This window comes from Xyrauchen texanus, chromosome 1 (genome assembly GCF_025860055.1).
Source record: "Xyrauchen texanus isolate HMW12.3.18 chromosome 1, RBS_HiC_50CHRs, whole genome shotgun sequence".
In the NCBI taxonomy this organism is placed as follows: Eukaryota; Metazoa; Chordata; class Actinopteri; order Cypriniformes; family Catostomidae; genus Xyrauchen; species Xyrauchen texanus.
In genome coordinates, this window is record NC_068276.1 from 16,062,518 (window position 1) to 16,080,957 (window position 18,440).

The following is an 18,440-nucleotide window of genomic DNA, read 5'->3' on the forward strand; positions in this document are numbered from 1 at the left end:
TATACAATTCAAATCTTGAAAATAGTCTAAAATATTTTTGGGGGTGTAAAATATTTGAATAAAACTACTTTTTAAAACTAGTGTAAACATAGGACAATAGTTTTCGCCTGTTGTTTCTTAATAAACACCTTGAAAAGTCGATATAAATTGTCTAAACCTGTCTATAGACTTTTGTGAAGGAGAAGTGTTGATTGACAACAGTCGCAAGATTCTGCGTTTTTGCTCGACTTTTCGGTATTCAGATTCTTTTAGCGAATCGGTTCGATCGGACAATTCGTTTGAATGAACAGGTTGAAACAATGATTTATTTATTTATTTTTTAATTTAAATAATCAGCAATAGTATTCTCAGATGTCCTGGCACGGCATTTTAATTGTTCTCTAGTGAAATAAATGTTAGGCTCTACCTAGTTCCCTAATTAAAAAAAAAAGATTTTGTTCATCGTTGCGCTGTAGCCTATATAGTTCCGATATTAGCCTTCTTGCACCTCACAGTTTCACTTCCAAAGTTCTCGTTAAGTCTCTCTAATTAACATTCTATGACTACATAGTATTTACGCATTTATTTATATGGGTATGTGATGACATACTAAAATCCCCTAGTATTTAGTGAGAGACCCTAGAATGATTTACAAACGCTTTACGAGTCGGTTCGTTTGAATCATTAAAAATAACCTGTTCAAATGCACAATTCATTCGCGATTCGGACATCACTGTGCGCTTAACTCCGAGTCAACTCTGATCTGTGACATCATTTTATACTGCTGAGGTTTGATCGCCTGTTCGGAAGCAGTGTGAAGAAATTAAAAGGTATAAATGAAGACTGAAAGGAAGAAGACGCTTCTTATGAACTTGTTTATAAATTGTTCTTATTTTTTATTTTTTATTATTTCATGGAGTGCCTCCGCCGATAAATCCGCGCAATCAAACCCAATCAGAGGTAAAGCAAGGCAGAGATTTTACATCTTAATAATGGGATGCCTTGAAAATCTAATGAACAACTAATATCATGCACATTTTATTTTAGAAGTGATCTTTGATTCAAGCAAACAGAGAAGCCTGGAATGGACGTCCTCTTCTCCAAAATCTGTAAGAGGCAATTTGCTCATTAATTTAATATTTATATAAATACTTGTGCAAATTATGTATATATTTATGAAATTTACAGGTATATAAATAGGCTAAATTTATAACTTGATACACTTAAAAATATTTTAGCCTTTTAATTTAACAAAATTAAATGAATAAACCTTAATGTATATATATATATATAAATAAGTTTTTTTATTTTCTTCAAATTATTATAATAATATTTTTTTTTTTGGAGTGTACAGAAAATAGATATTAAAACAGATTTTTGATTGTTTCTAACATTTGTAAGGGTATAATAAAATGTTATATTTCAGTTCCTTAAAAGTATAACAGACCAAATACATTTCTAAATGACTATAGTGGGTTGCAGATAAATACATTATTGGTTATCTCTCTCTCTCTCTCTCTCTCTCTCTCTCTCTCTCTCTCTGTCAATGTAAGTGGAAAGAAACATACATGCAGCTTGGGAAGGATTATAAACACTTTGTCTACCAAGCCTGTAACCCCAAATTCAGTAATACTCCCCAAACATTATGGACCAATTGGATACCCAAGCAAGATGCCCATGAGATTCAGCTGGACCTCAGTTTTGCCCAAGAGGACCAGCAACCTGTCTATATTTATGTCCAAGGATCTGACCAACCTCTGGATCAAAACATTGGGATACCACGGGAAGCTGTTCACGAGATCACAGCCCAAAATCAATTTCCTGTTGGAGGTGTTCCTCTGGATGAGAACCTGAACCATGCTCAGGGTCTTCATTTAGGAAAGATCTTTCAGAAGGGCTTTCACCTAGGATTTTCCTACAGCGGCATCTGCATCTTTATTGCTTCTGTCGAGCTATTCTTCATGAAGTGTCCAGAATTTGCATGGAGCCAAATGAAATTTGAGGAAACTCCCGCAGGATCAGGGTTAAGTAAGGGAGTATGTGTAAATAGTGCAGTGGAGATATCCGCCCCAGTGATGAAGTGTCAGTCAAACGGGACATGGGGTCCACCTCAGGGATTATGTGTTTGTGATGCAGGCTACCAGCCCGAGGGAAACAGTTGCAAAGGTGAGACTATGTAATAAATAAATAAATAATCTCATTAACATATAATAAATACGGAAACAACATGGAGAAATAAATGAATGATTTTAGAAATACAGAATTAAAAATTAACTTTCAATTTTGCATTTCACCAACCAATTATTTATGTTTTATATTGTATTATTTTTGCATTGATGGGGGTATTTTTTTATATTCATTTATTTATATTTATTTAAATTTTTTTTTAGTTTGTATTATTTGTATATCTCCTCACATATTTAATTATTTATGTGTTTAATTATGTTTAATTATTTATGCATAGATATTTATTTATGCACAAATATGTATAAATACATAGAGACCATGTTTATTTTTTTTTAAAATTTTGCAGCATTCCTCTGTTTGCACATTTATCTTTAATGACTTTCATACAGCTTGTAGGTTGGGCAGCTTTAAACCAGCAAATGAAAGTGGAGGATGTTTGCCTTGTCCTCCCAGAAGTACAACACATCAAGAAGGTGCATTTCAGTGTGACTGTGAACAGGGTTATGCACGCCTGCAGAGTGACCCTCCCCAGCTGGGATGCACAAGTATGTTTGAGTAAAAAAAAAAGCATGCTTAAACCATACCATTCCTGTCATTCTATAGATTCATTAGATCCAACAGGTTTCCAAATCCTTCATACCAACAATGAAATCACAGTTTGCTAATTGCATTTAGAAATTGTTATAAATAATCACAATACAAATGTAGCAGTTAATACATTAGCATTTAGCAATCTCAAACAGTATAATCCTAAAAACAGTGACTGTCAGAACAATAAATGCCTTTTATTCATTATGCAGCACCATGTTGCCATTCATAAAACTGGCTTTATATGATTATTAGTGGTGCTTTTTTTAATGTCAACATAGACATTTTGGTTTTGTGAATGGCATTGATCATTAGAGGTGTTTGCTAAGGCAAGCATCACTATAACTATTGTGCAAACTTAGAGTTAAGGATTTGAACAAACCCCTAACCCTATTAATCTTCTCCACACTCCTGTAGCGAATGCAGGAAGAAGTCAAGAGAGCAGGAGCTAAGTGCAGCTTTAATTAAACAAGAAAACGAATCCAGATACTAAACCTGGAAAACACAGGAACAAAACAAAATTAAACTAAACTAAAACTTGGGATCTGAACAAACATTACATCCATGGCGATAACAGGAAACAACAACTGACAAAGACACAAGCAAACACAAGGACATTAAATACATTTGGGCAAACAAGGTAAACAGGAAATAGCTGGGAAGAATCAGGGCAGGAACAGAGACATAGAAATGCATGGCAACACCCCACAACATCCTTGTTTTAAGAAAATGTATAAATGTTGTTTAAAAACGCTGTCTCTATGAATAACTAGATACATTTATTAGAATTAGGCCCAAATAGAGGAATTTAATATTGGGGCTTTTTTTGACCCTACATTATTTGAAACCTAGTCTTATAGAGTAAACATTATTATAACTACATTTCGGCAAAATTCGTTTTGCCTGCAATGTTCTACGCTTACACATCATTTGAAAAACTATACATTTTAATGCTTGTATTACAGGCCCACCTACATTTATACACTTATTCCAATGTGATTAGCTTGTACCGTAGCTCGCCTGAAAGAGTGTTGAAATTTGGTCTCGGAAGACTGAGGATTGAGCCCAGCCAAGCATGCAAGCTGACATATAAGATGAAAGTGTCATAGAAGCAACACAAATTGACATGGTTGCTTCAGAAAACTGGCTTTTTTTAACCTCTCATTTGCTTTTAGGACACTATTGGTTGGGTTTAGATGAAAGTTTTAGGTTAGGGAGGTACATTTTACTCATTAAAACCTCCATCTAATATTCACCTTAAAAATCTCGTCTGATTACGACACCATTTTACTCGCTTTTGGCGCCCCCCACTGGGCATTTCACTGTGAAACTGCAGCGAAAAGGATATCATGTAATTTAGCCATTAATTACCATTAATGTTCATGGGATCAGGCTGCATTTTTGCCCTGAGCCCCCCCTTAATTTCTGACCTTGAATTGGTCCTGTCAAAATATCTTCTACCCTCTTTGTTTTCTTACTGAAGAACCTCCGTCACCCCCGGTCAACTTAACCTCCCAGCATTTAGGTGACACAGCTGCGACTCTACATTGGGCTCCGCCTGCAGACCTGGGTGGAAGAGCTGAAGTGGAATATGACGTGCAGTGTAAACAGAGACAAGATGCATCTGGGGATCAGTGGGATCCATGTGAGAACACAGTGTTGATTCTCCCTTACACCACTGGACTGAAACACACAGCAGTCAATATCACCAAAATCAAGCCTGAACTGGATTATCATCTGTCTGTCACAGCACACAATGCCATATCTACTATACTTGGAAATCATCACTCCATGCAGTCAACTATCATCTACAAAGGTGAGTGTTGATGTTCATCTTTCTGCTAAAGAAATACCAGGGTTGCATAGTGATTTACCAAAAGGTTATAATTTCGAGGAATGGGAATGATTCATAAGCTACCATAATTGTGCAAAAATCTTAAGGCGATTTACTCAAAAAGGAAAATTGCTAAACCAAAATGTTTCTTCTGTGGAACACAAAATGAGATATTTTAAAGAATGCTCAGGCTACTTTCTTTCCATACAACAAAAGTTGGTGATTTATAGCATCTGTCAAACTCCAAAAAGTAGACCATATGACTCGCATGCTATATTCCAAGTCAAATAAAGCTATACAAAATCTTTATTGTTAAGTTAACATTTAGAGAATTTAGCATTGCAGGGTTGGTGGTTCGATTCCCGGCCCACACGACTCCACATGCCAAATTGTCCTTGGGCTAGAAAATGAACCCCAAGTTGCTCCCAATGGCAGACTAGCACCTTGCATGGCAGCTCTGCCGCCATTGGTGTGTGAATGTGTGAGTGAATGGGTGAATGAGACACAGTGTAAAGTGCTTTGAATACCGCTAAGGTTAAAAAGGTGCTATATAAGTGCAGACCAGACCATTATATTGTCTACAGTCAGTTTTTATCAGTAAGCAATGAAAACTAGTACAATACTGTACTAGATGTATACTATAACAGTAAATTGGTCTTTATGCATCTTAATAAATGCTAATTACTAAAGGACTGCTTACTAAAAATGACAAGTATTGTATCTTGAGCTGCCACAGAGAGCACTTTTAAATGCACAATTGTCAATACAACACTAATAGCAAAGAACAAGAATCCTGCATTTTTCATTTAGATGACATCATGCATCTTTTTATGTGTAATGTGTTTCAGCAAGAGATCCATTAAGTACATTGCCCAGTCCTGGTCCCATTACCCATTCCAAACAGGTGCTCTTTTCTGGTCTAATTGCTGCTCTACTGTGTGGTGTCCTGTTTCCCTTCATTCTCATAGCTGTATTCTTCTTTGTAAGGCGCCGCCACAGGAAACGCAGGTAAACAAGGAAAACCACAAATGTTTATGCATTTACTTGCCTATCCAATTATAGTCCTTAACATCTATGTTTTTGTCCTGCTTTTTATATTTGTATCCTAAATATTTGTTAAAGCATTATCCCTTTGTGAGATACTGAATAATGACTGACGAGAGGTCAGTTTGGGCCCATGAGACGTGTGACTTTTGTGCACAACAATAGAGCAGTTTCTCTGGTTACAGCCTTTATATAAAGTTTGACTATTATGGGCTCTGAGCTAAAAACACATAACCAAAAATAATTGCATGGCCATAGATTTTTTTAAATAAATAATAATAATAAAAAATGCTTTCTCAGTTTGGGTATAATACAAACAAGAATTGATTTATTTGTTTTCATTTTTAATTTAATTTATGTTACGCAAGGAATATGTCTGCAATTATTTGTAACTAAATTAATTAAAAGGTTTTAATATGGTTCATTAAAAATAAGTTTGTCAGAGATGATAAAAATGGCAACTATTTAAAAAAATCTACTTTAAAACTTGTGTCAAGTTCGAATAAAGTTTGGATGAATCTAATTTCATACAATTTTGGAAAATATTTTCTATAAAAACTAGTTGATTGACTAACTTTTGATTGAAAAATGTTCTTGGGGGGCCTGGGTAGCTCATAAGTTTGAATCCAGGGTGTGCTGAGTGACTCCAGCCAGGTCTCCTAAGCAACCAAATTGGCCTGGTTGCTAGGAGGGTAGAATCACATGGGGTGATCACCTCGTGGTCACGTTTATTGGTTCTCACTCTCAATGGGGCACGTGGTAAGTTGTGTGTGGATCGCGGAGAGTAGCATGAGCCACATCTGTTAACCGTAGGGTGTTCCAATTTCTGGGTGCAGGATGACATGGGCAGGCAAAATACATATGCTGAGTAATGTAATTTTTCCCACCGTGACCTATATTAAAATCAGTGCAACACATTTGCAAAAGGCGTGGGCATTGTCGATATGAATTCGATATGTTCGCTGTCCTTTTCTGTGTAACGCAGCGGCTCATTTTAGCTTATTGTGGCCCATTCGTCCCGTTTTGTGGCCGACCCACAGGCCCACTCGGTTCTCCAGATGACCAGTCCACCCCTGGTCGGCCCCAAATTGTGTCGGCCCACCGGGAAAATGCACGGTATGCCAGATTATTAGTCTAGCCCTGCCTCCCATCTACCAGTGATGCTTGATTCAACTTCCCTCATCTACTACCTGCGCAGATATCAACAGCACAACTGGGTTGTAGGTTGCCAGGTTGAGGTCACAAATGGGTTGAAATTTGTATGATGTGTCGATTGTGTGAGTAGGATGCGTTTCATACAAGATCTGGCAACTGGACAACCTTAGAATAAAATATTGATGTGAATATTCATATAACGAGGTTTGGGCCATACAAATTACGGGAGTTTCCCAGGAGAAATAACAAAATGGGAGGGGGGCGGGAGATGAGTGTGAAATACGGGAGACTCCCGGGAAAAAACGGGAATGTTGACAGTTATGCTTTAAACTCAGAAATTGAAGACTGACGTCATATTAGATATGTATTCAATACCTGTTTTGTGTCAAATGCATTTTTAGTGTATTTTTGAATATCTTAATAGATCCAGAAAAGAAAATGAACATCACATCATTGACTCATTTGTGCTCTCATTTTGTATTCAGTGATGATGAGCAAGCGGTGTTCATATCCCACACTGGTGTGACGTTTCAACGTATTGATGAACCAGAACCCACAGCTCAATCTGAGCAAATCACTAGTAAGTCTCCCTCAAACCACCTTTGTGTATAGGACTTTTATTAATATATACCAATAACCTGTCTCTCTGTCTGTGACTGGCTCAGTTCAGATGTTGGAGGGGGTGAGTTCCAGACTGCTGTGCGGTCTAAGAGATGTGCTGGTGGAGCGTACTAAATTAACGATGGGCAAAGAGCTTGGGAAAGGTACAAACAGACTAACAAAGTGATATTTGCAAATTTGCCCTTGGTCTTTATTAGTGTTACAGTAGATATGTAAAGAATGCTCTGCTGTTAGAAATTCTTGGTTATATCATTACTTACTATTAAATAGTCAATGTAATGTTTATAAAGTTTAACACTATGTAACTTCATAACAGTAGTGTAAAACTATATCAAGCTTATTGCTTATTGCTTATTGAGTTGAAAGCAGCATTTTCATTGTCATTATGTAATCTGGGTATGAATTATGGAGTTTGCCATTGTGATGGAAAACTGGATTCTTTCCATGTGCAGGAGAATTTGGGGCAGTCTATGAGGGCATATTTTCCCCTCAAGGAGGAGAAGACATCAAAGTGGCAGTGAAAACCATGAGAGGTGTGTGTGTGTAGTGCAGAGAGCAAGTTACAGTGAAGCATGTGTTTCTAATAAAACATTATGATGTATAGTATAATCTTAAAATGACAATTTAGAATTAAAGGAATATTCTGGGTTCAATACAAGTTGAGCACAATCGACAGCATTTGTGGCATAATGTTGATTACCACAAACATTTATATTGACTCGTCCCTCCTATTCTTTAAAAAAAGCAAAAATCGAGGCTACAGTGAGGCACTTACAATGGAGGTTAGTGGGGCCAATTTGTAAATGTTAAAATACTCACTGCTTCAAATGTACAGAAAAAAGTTGTAAAAAATATAAGTTATCATCATTTTAGAGTGATAAAATTGCTTGCTAACCTTTTGTGTGTAAAGTTATCCAATTTTACAACTACGTTGCCATGGCAACGTAATGCTGTTAACCCTAAAACAACTGTACAAACAAGGTTTTGCATAAAAAGCTTAAATAATGCTCAACTTTTAACAGAAGAACCAATATTAGTGATTTTATACAATTATAAGCTTCACACTTTTTTCTTTAAACCTTCCAATAATTGGCCCCATTCACTTCCATTATAAGTGCTTCACTGTAACCTAAAGGTTTTCTTTTCTTTTTAAAGAAAAGGAGGAATGAATCAATATTGGTTTATGTGGTAATCAACATTATGCCACAAATGCTTTCGATTCCATTAAAATAACCTCTCATATGACATTTAGGTTTAATGCTCTAATAATGTGTTTTTGTTTTCTTTTCTAATTTTTTAGTTGGAATCCACAGTCAAGAGGATCTGGAGTCCTTTCTCAAGGAGGCAGAAATTATGCGATATTTCGATCATGACAATGTAGTTAAATTGCTTGGTATGTCTCTCTTGAATGGAACTATTATTTGATTTTTGAAATCTAGGCTAAAATGTTATAGTGTTAGGTAACCTAATTTCAGTAAGTTCCTATGGCAACTGGGCATCTGTGGACCGGCCAAGGGTAAAGTGTGAACCTGTACAAGTTCTCGTGATGCTTCACATTAACAGTGGGATACAGTTGACCTTCCTGTCTTTGACCTCCCAAATTAATGAGGGATTGTACTATTATAAGAATCGAATGGATCATAGCAGCTGTTCAACATAATGCACTTGGCAGCTGTGTAATACTGTGAAGTGCAGTAGCCAATTAAGTCAACGTCATACATTTCTAATGTCTGATTGACATTTAAGACAACATTGTGATGACATTTTCTACCATGGTTTTGCTATTGCGCTGCATGCTACTGATTTGCTGTGTGTTATGTGTGTCTTCTAGGGGTTGCACTAGAACGAGATCCACAGTCCTCCATCCCTGTACCTCTTGTAATTCTTCCATTCATGAAACATGGAGACCTACGGCGCTTTCTTATAGCCACTCGCTACGGCGACGTTCAAATGGTCAGTCTACAACCTACAGATAATGACATTTACAACACCTTTTAACATGTTTTAAGCAGGATTACTTGTTTTGTTCTCTTTTTCTTTCTTTATAGGCTACTCTTATTTTTTACGTAAAGTTCAGTGAGCATGGGGTATTTCTGTCGATTTTGGCAAATCAATTAGACAATTCAAGACATTCAGTCTCCATTGTAGGGCAGCAAAAGTGTTTGATACATGGGCATTGCTAGGGGTGAAGGAGATAAGGGGCTTAGCCCCCAGAGGACCCCCAAAAGTAACTGTTTATTGAAACCTGCGGAGTGAGTCCCATCTACCGGCCAGACCAAGTAGTGGTCAACAACTGGCTATATAAATGCAAGGGAGCCAGCCTCAGCCAAGCGGTCGCTTCTGCAGTGAACTGAATGAACGTGCAACCACAATCTACCCCAGTCAATCTACTGGGTGAACAAAATCAAAGTGATAAAACATATTTTGAAAAAACATTAAAAGAAAATAGTTTATTTGTGAAGTGGACTATGTGTAAATTCTCAAATATTATCATAACGCTGAAAAATGATCAAAATACATAGACAGGACTTTAAGCAATGCCATTCATCCTGCACTATTACATCTACATCTACTGTAATAAATAATCCTAAATCAGCAGAAAAGCTGCATTTATCGGCATAGTCAATAGATCACCAAAATAAATAAAAAATAAAATAACAAATCAACTGAGACAAGTTCTTTCTTTATATTACAGAGGTTAAAATAACCACAGATTTGAGAGTATTCTACTTAGCATTGAAACTGACCTGTATATATTTTTTAGTTTGTGCCTTATCAGAGTCTTCTGCGTTTCATGATTGACATTGCTGCAGGAATGGAGTATCTCAGCTCTCGGGGTTTCCTACATAGAGACTTGGCTGCTCGTAATTGCATGTAAGTCCACAGGAGGGCAACAGAGATAACTTTTTGTTGTCCTGTATAAGGAAAAAGTTCACCCAAAAAATAATTCTCTCATCATTTTCTCACCGTCATGCAATCCCAGATGTGTATGAGTTTCTTTATTCTGCTGAACTCAAAAATTTTTTTAGAAGAATATCTCAGCTCTGTAGGTCCATACAATGTAAGTGTGAATAAACCAGAACTCAGACTAAGAAAAGCTGCATAAAAGTGTAACCCGCACACACACACACAAGATGAGACAGTCACAATGTTGGAGAAAACTGCTTTATTAAATAAAAGCAGTGCAGGCAAAAGTACAAACAAGGGGCAAATCCAGTGAAGAGTAGTCGTGGAAGCGTAGGGTCAAAGCCGGGGAATCAAAGAGAGTAAAGGGGGCAAATCCGGGAGAGTAGTCGAGGGGAGCGAGGGTCAAAGCCGGGGTAAACAGGATGTATACAAGAGGGGACTAGAGGGAGCAAAAGACAGGGGAACAAGAGGAGCTGGCAAGCTAAGAGGAAGACAAGAGGAGGCAAAACTAGACGAGACTAGCGGGGGGCAAAGATGCGGGAAACTAAACACAATAACCAACAAGATACAAACGAAAGGATAGTGATATATACAGGTGTGAGTGCAGGTGTAAACAATGACAGGTGATGAGACGAGTGCAGGTGAAACTAATGTGTGGGGATTGGAAGCGCGTGAGTGCAGGTGGTCATAATGTTCTGGCTGAAGCAGGCATGTTAGCCAGAGGGGGGAGATAGTTTACGAGCGAGAGCTCGTAATAGCAAAACCGGGCGTGGAAGCCCGAGGGAGGAAAAAGAGCGTACGAGCTCAAGGGGGCGGAGTGAGGGAGCGGGAAGCGAGCACGCTCGCGGAGTGCATGTGTGCATGCTCGAGGAAGCGGAGATGGGGCAGAGGAGCGGGGTTCGTGACAGTACTCCCCCCTCTATAACGGACGGCTCCTGACGGCTGCGCTCGGCTGTTAAGCTCGAGGGAACAGAATGAGCATGTGAGCTCGCGGGGGGCAGAACGAGCGTGTGAGCTCGAGGGAGCAGAACGAGCGTGTGAGCTTGCGGGGGCAGAACGAGCGTGTGAGCTCACGGGGGCAGAACGAGCGTGTGAGCTCGAGGGAACAGAAAACCCACAAAACACACAAACAAAATGAGGGCAGTCCAAGGGGGACAGAAGGCAAAAAGGGAAATGAATCAGTCCATGGGCAGTTCATGTTAAGGTCAGGGGGAACATAGTGGACAGGCGGGTGGTCGGGAGATCTAGGGGGCAGCCATAGGGCAGAGACTGGGTAAGGGGGTCTGGAAGGCGACTGGAGGACAGGGACTGGGTCCGGGGGTCTGGAAGGTGACCACCGGACAGGAACAGGGTCAGGAGGCCAGGGAAGAGGCCACAGGACAGGGAGAGTGTCAGGGGGCCACCGGACAGGGTCAGGGGGCCAGGGAAGAGCCGTGAAATGCGGAGCCATGAAGGACTTGGGAGACGGAGCCATGGAAGACGGAGCCGTGAGAGACTCGGCAGGCGGGGTACTGAGAGGCTGAGGAGGCGGCGCCATGGGGAGCCCAAGAGACAGGGCAGAGGGAGGTGGTGCCGCAGGAGGCTCTAGAGGCAGAGGCCTGGAAGGCTCCGGAGGTGGAGCCAAAGGAGGCTTTAGGGGCAAAGGCCTGGAAGGCTCAGGAGGTGGAGCCGAAGGAGGCTTTAGGGGCGAAGGCCTGGAAGGCTCAGGAGGTGGAGCCAATGACGGTGGCGCCGTGGGAGGCTCTAGCGAGGTAGGCCTGGAAGGCTCTGCAGGTGGAGCCATAGGAGGCTCGGGAGGTGGAGCCGTAGGAGGCTCGAGAGGCAGAGCCCTAGGAAGCTCTGGAGTCTCTGGGAGTAGAGCCGTGAGAGGCTCAGGGAAAAAGGTCGTGGAAGACTCGAGAGGCTCTAGAGGTGGGGCCCTGGAAGACTCGAGAGACGAAGCCCTGAGAGGCTTGGAAGGGCGTGGAGCCCTGAAAGACTCGAGCGGAGAAGCCCTGAGAGGCTTGAGGGGAGGAGGAGCCCTGAGAGACTCGAGAGGGGAAGCCCTGAGAGGCTTGAGGGGTGGAGCCATGAAAGACTCGAGGGACGGAGCCCTGAGAGGCTCGAGGGGAGGAGGAGCCCTGAGAGACTCGAGAAGCGAAGCCGTGAGAGGCTTGAGGGTGGAGCCATGAAAGACTCGAGGGACGGAGCCCTGAGAGGCTCGAGGGGAGGAGGAGCCCTGAAAGACTCGAGAGGGGAAGCCCTGAGAGGCTTGGGGGGGAGGAGCCATGAGAGACTCGAGAGGCGAAGCCGTGAGAGGCTTGAGGGGTGGAGCCCTGAAAGACTCGAGAGGAGAAGCCGTGAGAGGCTTGAGAGGAGGAGCCCTGGGAGGCTTGAGAGGAGGAGCCCTGGGAGGCTTGAGAGGAGGAGCCCTGGGAGGCTTGAGAGGAGGAGCCCTGAAAGACTCGGGAGGAGAAGCCCTGAGAGGCTTGAGAGGTGGAGCTCTGGGAGGCTTGAGAGGAGGAGCCCTGGGAGGCTTGAGAGGAGGAGCCCTGAAAGACTCGGGAGGAGAAGCCCTGAGAGTCTTGAGAGGCGGAGCTCTGGGAGGCTCGAGGGGTAGAGCTCTGGGAGGCTCGAGAGGAGGAGCCTTAGGAGGCTCGAGAGGAAGAGCCCTGGGAGGCTTGAGAGGAGGAGCCCTGGGAGGCTCAAGAGGAGGAGCCCTGGGAGGCTCTTGAGGCGGAGGCCGCGAGGGCTCTGAGGGGCGAGCAGAGGCTGGCAGAGCCGTGGAAGACTCTGAGGGTGGAGCAGAGCCCGGCAGAGCCGTGGAAGACTCTGAGGGCGGAGCAGAACCCGGCAGAGCCGTGGAAGACTCTGAGGGCGGAGCAGAACCCGGCAGAGCCGTGGAAGACTCTGGGGCGGAGCAGAACCCGGCAGAACCGTGGAAGACCCTGGGGGCGGAGCAGAACCCGGCAGAGCTGTGGAAGACCCTGGGGGCGGAGCAGAACCCGGCAGAGCCGTGGAAGACCCTGGGGGCGGAGCAGAACCCGGCAGAGCCGTGGAAGACTCTGGGGGCGGAGCAGAGGTCGGCAGAGCTGTAGAAGACTCTGAGGGAACCTCTGCGGTCTTGAGCACAAGACGAGACTGGGGAGAAGGGGCCCTCTTCCTTCTCTTACGTCTTCGGCCAACAGGGGACGTGGCCATGGGGACAGTCGAGGCTACAGGTGCTGGCTCTGGGGCGGTCGAGGCTACAGGCGCTGGCTCGCTGACCGTGGCAGACATGGGCGCTGGCTCGTTGGCTGTGGCGGGCATGGGCGCTGGATCGTTGGCCGTGGCGGGCATGGGCGCTGGCTCGTTGGCCGTGGCGGGCATGGGTGCTGGCTCTCTGGCCGTGGCAGGCATGGGCGCTGGCTCTCTGGCCGTGCCAGGCTTCGGGGCTGGGGCCGTGACAGGCTTCGGGACTGGGGCCGTGACAGGCTTCGGGGCTAGGGCCGTGTCAGGCTTCGGGGCTAGGGCCGTGTCAGGCTTCAAAACGGGGGCCGTGGTAGGCTTCAAGACGGGGGCCGTGGTATGGAACGCTGGTTCAGTTTCTGCCTCCCCCACAGTAAACGAGGAACCAGCGTACAGTAGGGCGAGGTCAATAAACTGAGCCAGGTTAAGGGAGCAGCGACCACCAGGCATGAATGATGAGGTTGGCTCATTCAGTCCACATTGAAATATGTCTTTCAGAGCCACCTCATCAAAATTTTCCTGGTACGCCAGGGCACAAAAATCCATCACAAAAACCTCCAAGGGTTGACTCCCCTGACGCAACCCCAAGAGTCGGGCCGCTGGCTCCTTAATGTCGAGGGCGGGGTTATGAGTTACACAACCGCTGCCTCGCATAAAAACCCCTTGGCCAGCGTCCGGTGAGCCATAAAACCTCTCCGGGGGTGGAGAGTGCACGGCGCTCAGAAATGCACTGGAGGCATAAACGAGCTCAGGGGCAGACACAGGTGAAGCAGGTTGACAAAAATCAAAAATAGCGCATACCTGCTGCCCCTGGGCCGTGAGCGCTTGGTCCTGCCTCCAAACTGTAGCTCCTTGCGCCGAATGTGACGTGCATCTCCGCTCTAACGAGCTGCGCGAATCCACCGCGTGATGCATTGTGACTGTCTACGGTGAGGTTGGTTATTTTGTAACCCGCACACACACACACAAGATGAGACAGACACAATGTTGGAGAAAACTGCTTTATTAAATAAAAGCAGTGCAGGCAAAAGTACAAACAAGGGGCAAATCCAGTGAAGAGTAGTCGTGGAAGCGTAGGGTCAAAGCCGGGGAATCAAAGAGAGTAAAGGGGGCAAATCCGGGAGAGTAGTCGAGGGGAGCGAGGGTCAAAGCCGGGGTAAACAGGATGTATACAAGAGGGGACTAGAGGGAGCAAAAGATAGGGGAACAAGAGGAGCTGGCAAGCTAAGAGGAAGACAAAAGGAGGCAAAACTAGACGAGACTAGCGGGGGGCAAAGATGCGGGAAACTAAACACAACAACCAACAAGATACAAACGAAAGGATAGTGATATATATAGGTGCGAGTGCAGGTGTAAACAATGACAGGTGATGAGACGAGTGCAGGTGAAACTAATGTGTGGGGATTGGAAGCGCGTGAGTGCAGGTGGTCATAATGTTCTGGCTGAAGCGGGCATGTGAGCCAGAGGGGGAGATAATTTACGAGCGAGAGCTCATAATAGCAAAACCGGGCGTGGAAGCCCGAGGGAGGAAAAAGAGCGTACGAGCTCAAGGGGGCGGAGCGAGGGAGCGGGAAGCGAGCACGCTCGCGGAGTGTATGTGTGCGTGCTCGAGGAAGCGGAGATGGGGCAGAGGAGCGGGGTTCGTGACAAAAAGTAGTGCATGGGTGACAGATAAAAATGTAAGTCCTTTTTGTACTATAAATTGTTCTCCCTTCCCAGTAGGTGTTGATTTGCACTAAGAATGCAAATCACTAAAATCAAAAGAAGAATGTAAACGTGAAAGTGGAGATTGATAGTAAAAAAAAAAGGACTTAAATATTAAACTGTTTCTCTCCCACACCTATCATATTGCTTTTGGAGACATGGATTGAATCACTTTTGTTGTATGGATTACTTTTACACTGCCTTTATGTGCTTTTTGGAGCTTCAAAGCTCTGACGTCCAGTCACATGCATTTATTGACATACAGAGCTAAGATAGTCTTATAAAAATCTTAATTTGTGTTCAGCAGAAGAAAAAAAGTCATACGCATCTGAGATGGCATGAGGGTGAGAAAACGATGAGAGAATTTTCATTTTTGGGTGAACTATCCCTTTAATACTTCCTTGTCTTAAGAGTAGCCACACTTATTGAGGTGCTTATTGAAACACATACATTTCTACAGGTTGGGAGATGACCTGCGCGTGTGTGTAGCTGACTTCGGCCTGTCTAAGAAGATCTATTCCAGCAACTACTACAGGCAGAAAGTGGCTGTGAGAATGCCTGTAAAGTGGATGGCCATAGAGAGCCTGTCTGAGTCGGTTTACACTACTAAGAGTGATGTGGTCAGTCTTACCTTTGCTTACCTTGCCCAGACAGTTACAATACATAGCCTTTCAACTTTGAAAATGAAAGGTTTGTGCATTCCTAAATGCTTTCAGAAGAATGTTTTATTTGTTTGTTTTTTTTAAATGTAGAAATGTGTTTCTGATGCTGTTGCAGAAGACTTTTCTATTTACTTTAATGCAAGTTACTCCAGTGACTAGTCTTACAGTTAAAACATTCACAACGTTACAAATTATACACAGGTTAATCTCACAAAATCCATCAAGATGTATTTATGTTTATTATTGTTACATAACTATGTCCCTTCCTCTAATTATTTTTACTGTAATGCAAAAATGAAATGTAACAAATGTAGATGTATTTTTTATACTGTATTACAATTGCAAGCAAGTTTGTAAACTATGTTGTTCCTGATGTCTCATAGTGGTCTTTTGGAATAACCATGTGGGAGATCACATCCAGGGGGAGGACACCTTATCCGGGTGTCCCCAATCATGAGGTCCTGGACATGCTGGAGAGTGGACACCATCTCAAACAGGGGGACATCGACAGCAAATTGTATGCACTTCCATTATTTTTCATGCATGATCGCAAAAAAGTAGCACAAAATGCATTTAGCTTTTAAGAGTAAAGATATTACCACAGATTTAGTTGATTAGGAAACTGTGACTAAGACTTTGCTAAAAATGGGCTTTTGCAAGACTACTGAAATCAGGCTAAGGAAGAAAGGTTTATGGGTTAAAGAGGTGTTATGAGTCACAGCAGTTGAGTGCCAAGGCAGACACCCTTAAAATGGAAGAATTACCTTGCTGAGAAGGTATTGGTTGGTGCTGTGATCACTAAATCATGGTAAATTGCAATGTTTTTTGTGTGGTATAGAGACATAAATGGCAATACTGCTTTTTAAACAGCAGATCTGAGAGATAATATAAGTGATGATTCAAACTCAACATCTTTCCTTCCTTCACTTTATCAGATATGAGGTGATGTTGAGCTGCTGGCACAGAGATCCCTCTCAGAGGCCATGTTTTGGAGAGCTGGGCCAGAAACTCAAAGCTCTTCTATCTGAGCTTCCTCCCCTGGAGGCCAGCAAGGATGCCCACTACATCAACCAGGCCCTAGAGGCAGCCAGTAATCGGCAGGATGCTGCAGAGGACGTGGATCCTGAGATGGAAGGGGCTGTAAACAACATATATCTACCCGAACCTGTCAGTGGACTTGTATACTATTCCAGATCAGTGGAGGACAAAGAGGAGGATGGATACCTGCTGTGCAATAAAAATGAATGAGAACGTGGGCCATGCCTGGTCTGTGTTGGTACTTATGGCACTTACAAGGTTGTTAAAAGGGCTATATCTCACTAACTAAATTTGAATCAAATGTGTAGTTACATACAGTATTCTTGTTTTCTCTAGAAGTGGTTTTGTATGTTGTTTTACAGTTTTTCTCAATCGCTTTGGCATAATTCTTGAATGAGAATAATTGTTTTCAAAACATTAAGTTCAAATATCTGAACAATTAGTTCCTTGTTCACACCATATTTGAATTTCTTATTCATTTAAGCAAATTGCATGTGTTTTGGCACATAAGTACAATTGTCTACAATTTGCACAATAACTAAATGCACATCTTGCTGATCAAAACTGAGTTGATTCTCAGTGAAATTGTCATACTGTTCTCAACTTCTAAACATTCTTTCATCATGTGAGCATCACATGCAAAATGATCCATTCAATTATCAAAATCTGTCAGACGTACATGTATATATACAGTACATATTCCATATATTCCGAATGTTTTTTCAATGTTTCTTTTTTCAATGTCATTTTGTGGCAATTTTCTGTTCACTATATACAGTATGACTTTACATGTAAGAAATGTGTATAAGTGGACATGCAAATGTGTATTTTCTATTAACATGTAACACATTGCTACAAAAATACATTTGCTGTATTCATACAAATGTGCATATCCTGTTTCTGTGTACTATAGTATTGTACTGTATTGACTTTCCCCGGTACGCTTTTATCTACTGTTGAAATCAGTATCTAAAAAGCTCAGTGTGATACAAAATAGCATTCAGCTTGACAAAACAGACATTCTTGTATAGTACAATAAGCAGTCAGTGTCAACAAAAAAGTAGAACAAAATTTGTATATAACAAACATTCCCAGGGTTGACTGCCATAGTGAAAAAACATCGAAATTTACTGATTGTAAATCAGTCAGTCAATCAATCAATCAATCAATCAATCAATCAATCAATCAATCAATCAATCAATCAGTCAATCAGTCAGTCAGTCTGTCTATCTCTCTCTCTCTATACTGTATATACACACACAGTTCTGAAGACAAGGGTGTTTTTCATAAAATTCTGATTGAGGAAGGTTGTCACATTTATATTGAAGCAGATTTTTCAGGACTTACTGTGAATGCAAGGCCATAACCATGTAATGAAAATTGGGGGGACCAAACTATTTTGGGAGTTGGGGGTCGCACGTGTTGAGGTCACAAATATAACGGTCCTCTTTGGTCCTTTAATATAGTAAAGGCTCTGAATGCAATCATTTTCTGAACAAGTGTTTGTTTTTAAG

General features: G+C 42.3%; 1 protein-coding gene across 2 annotated transcripts; it reads left to right on the top strand.

Annotated features, from left to right (window-relative positions):
* Positions 1-774: 774 nt before the first annotated feature.
* LOC127650282 (tyrosine-protein kinase receptor TYRO3-like) lies at positions 775-17,762 on the top strand. Of its 2 annotated transcripts, none has more exons than XM_052135601.1 (15): positions 775-939; positions 1,027-1,088; positions 1,533-2,145; positions 2,556-2,711; positions 4,238-4,570; positions 5,437-5,596; positions 7,273-7,367; positions 7,453-7,551; positions 7,861-7,941; positions 8,709-8,801; positions 9,240-9,361; positions 10,173-10,282; positions 15,687-15,846; positions 16,272-16,405; positions 16,824-17,762. In XM_052135601.1, exons 1-15 carry the CDS (start codon positions 816-818, stop codon positions 17,134-17,136), a joined length of 2,655 nt encoding a protein of 884 aa, XP_051991561.1. In that variant the 5' UTR covers positions 775-815; the 3' UTR covers positions 17,137-17,762. The 2 variants fall into 2 exon arrangements, with proteins under 2 accessions (XP_051991561.1, XP_051991570.1); XM_052135610.1 differs by having other exon boundaries at positions 5,557-5,596.
* Positions 17,763-18,440: the final 678 nt, after the last annotated feature.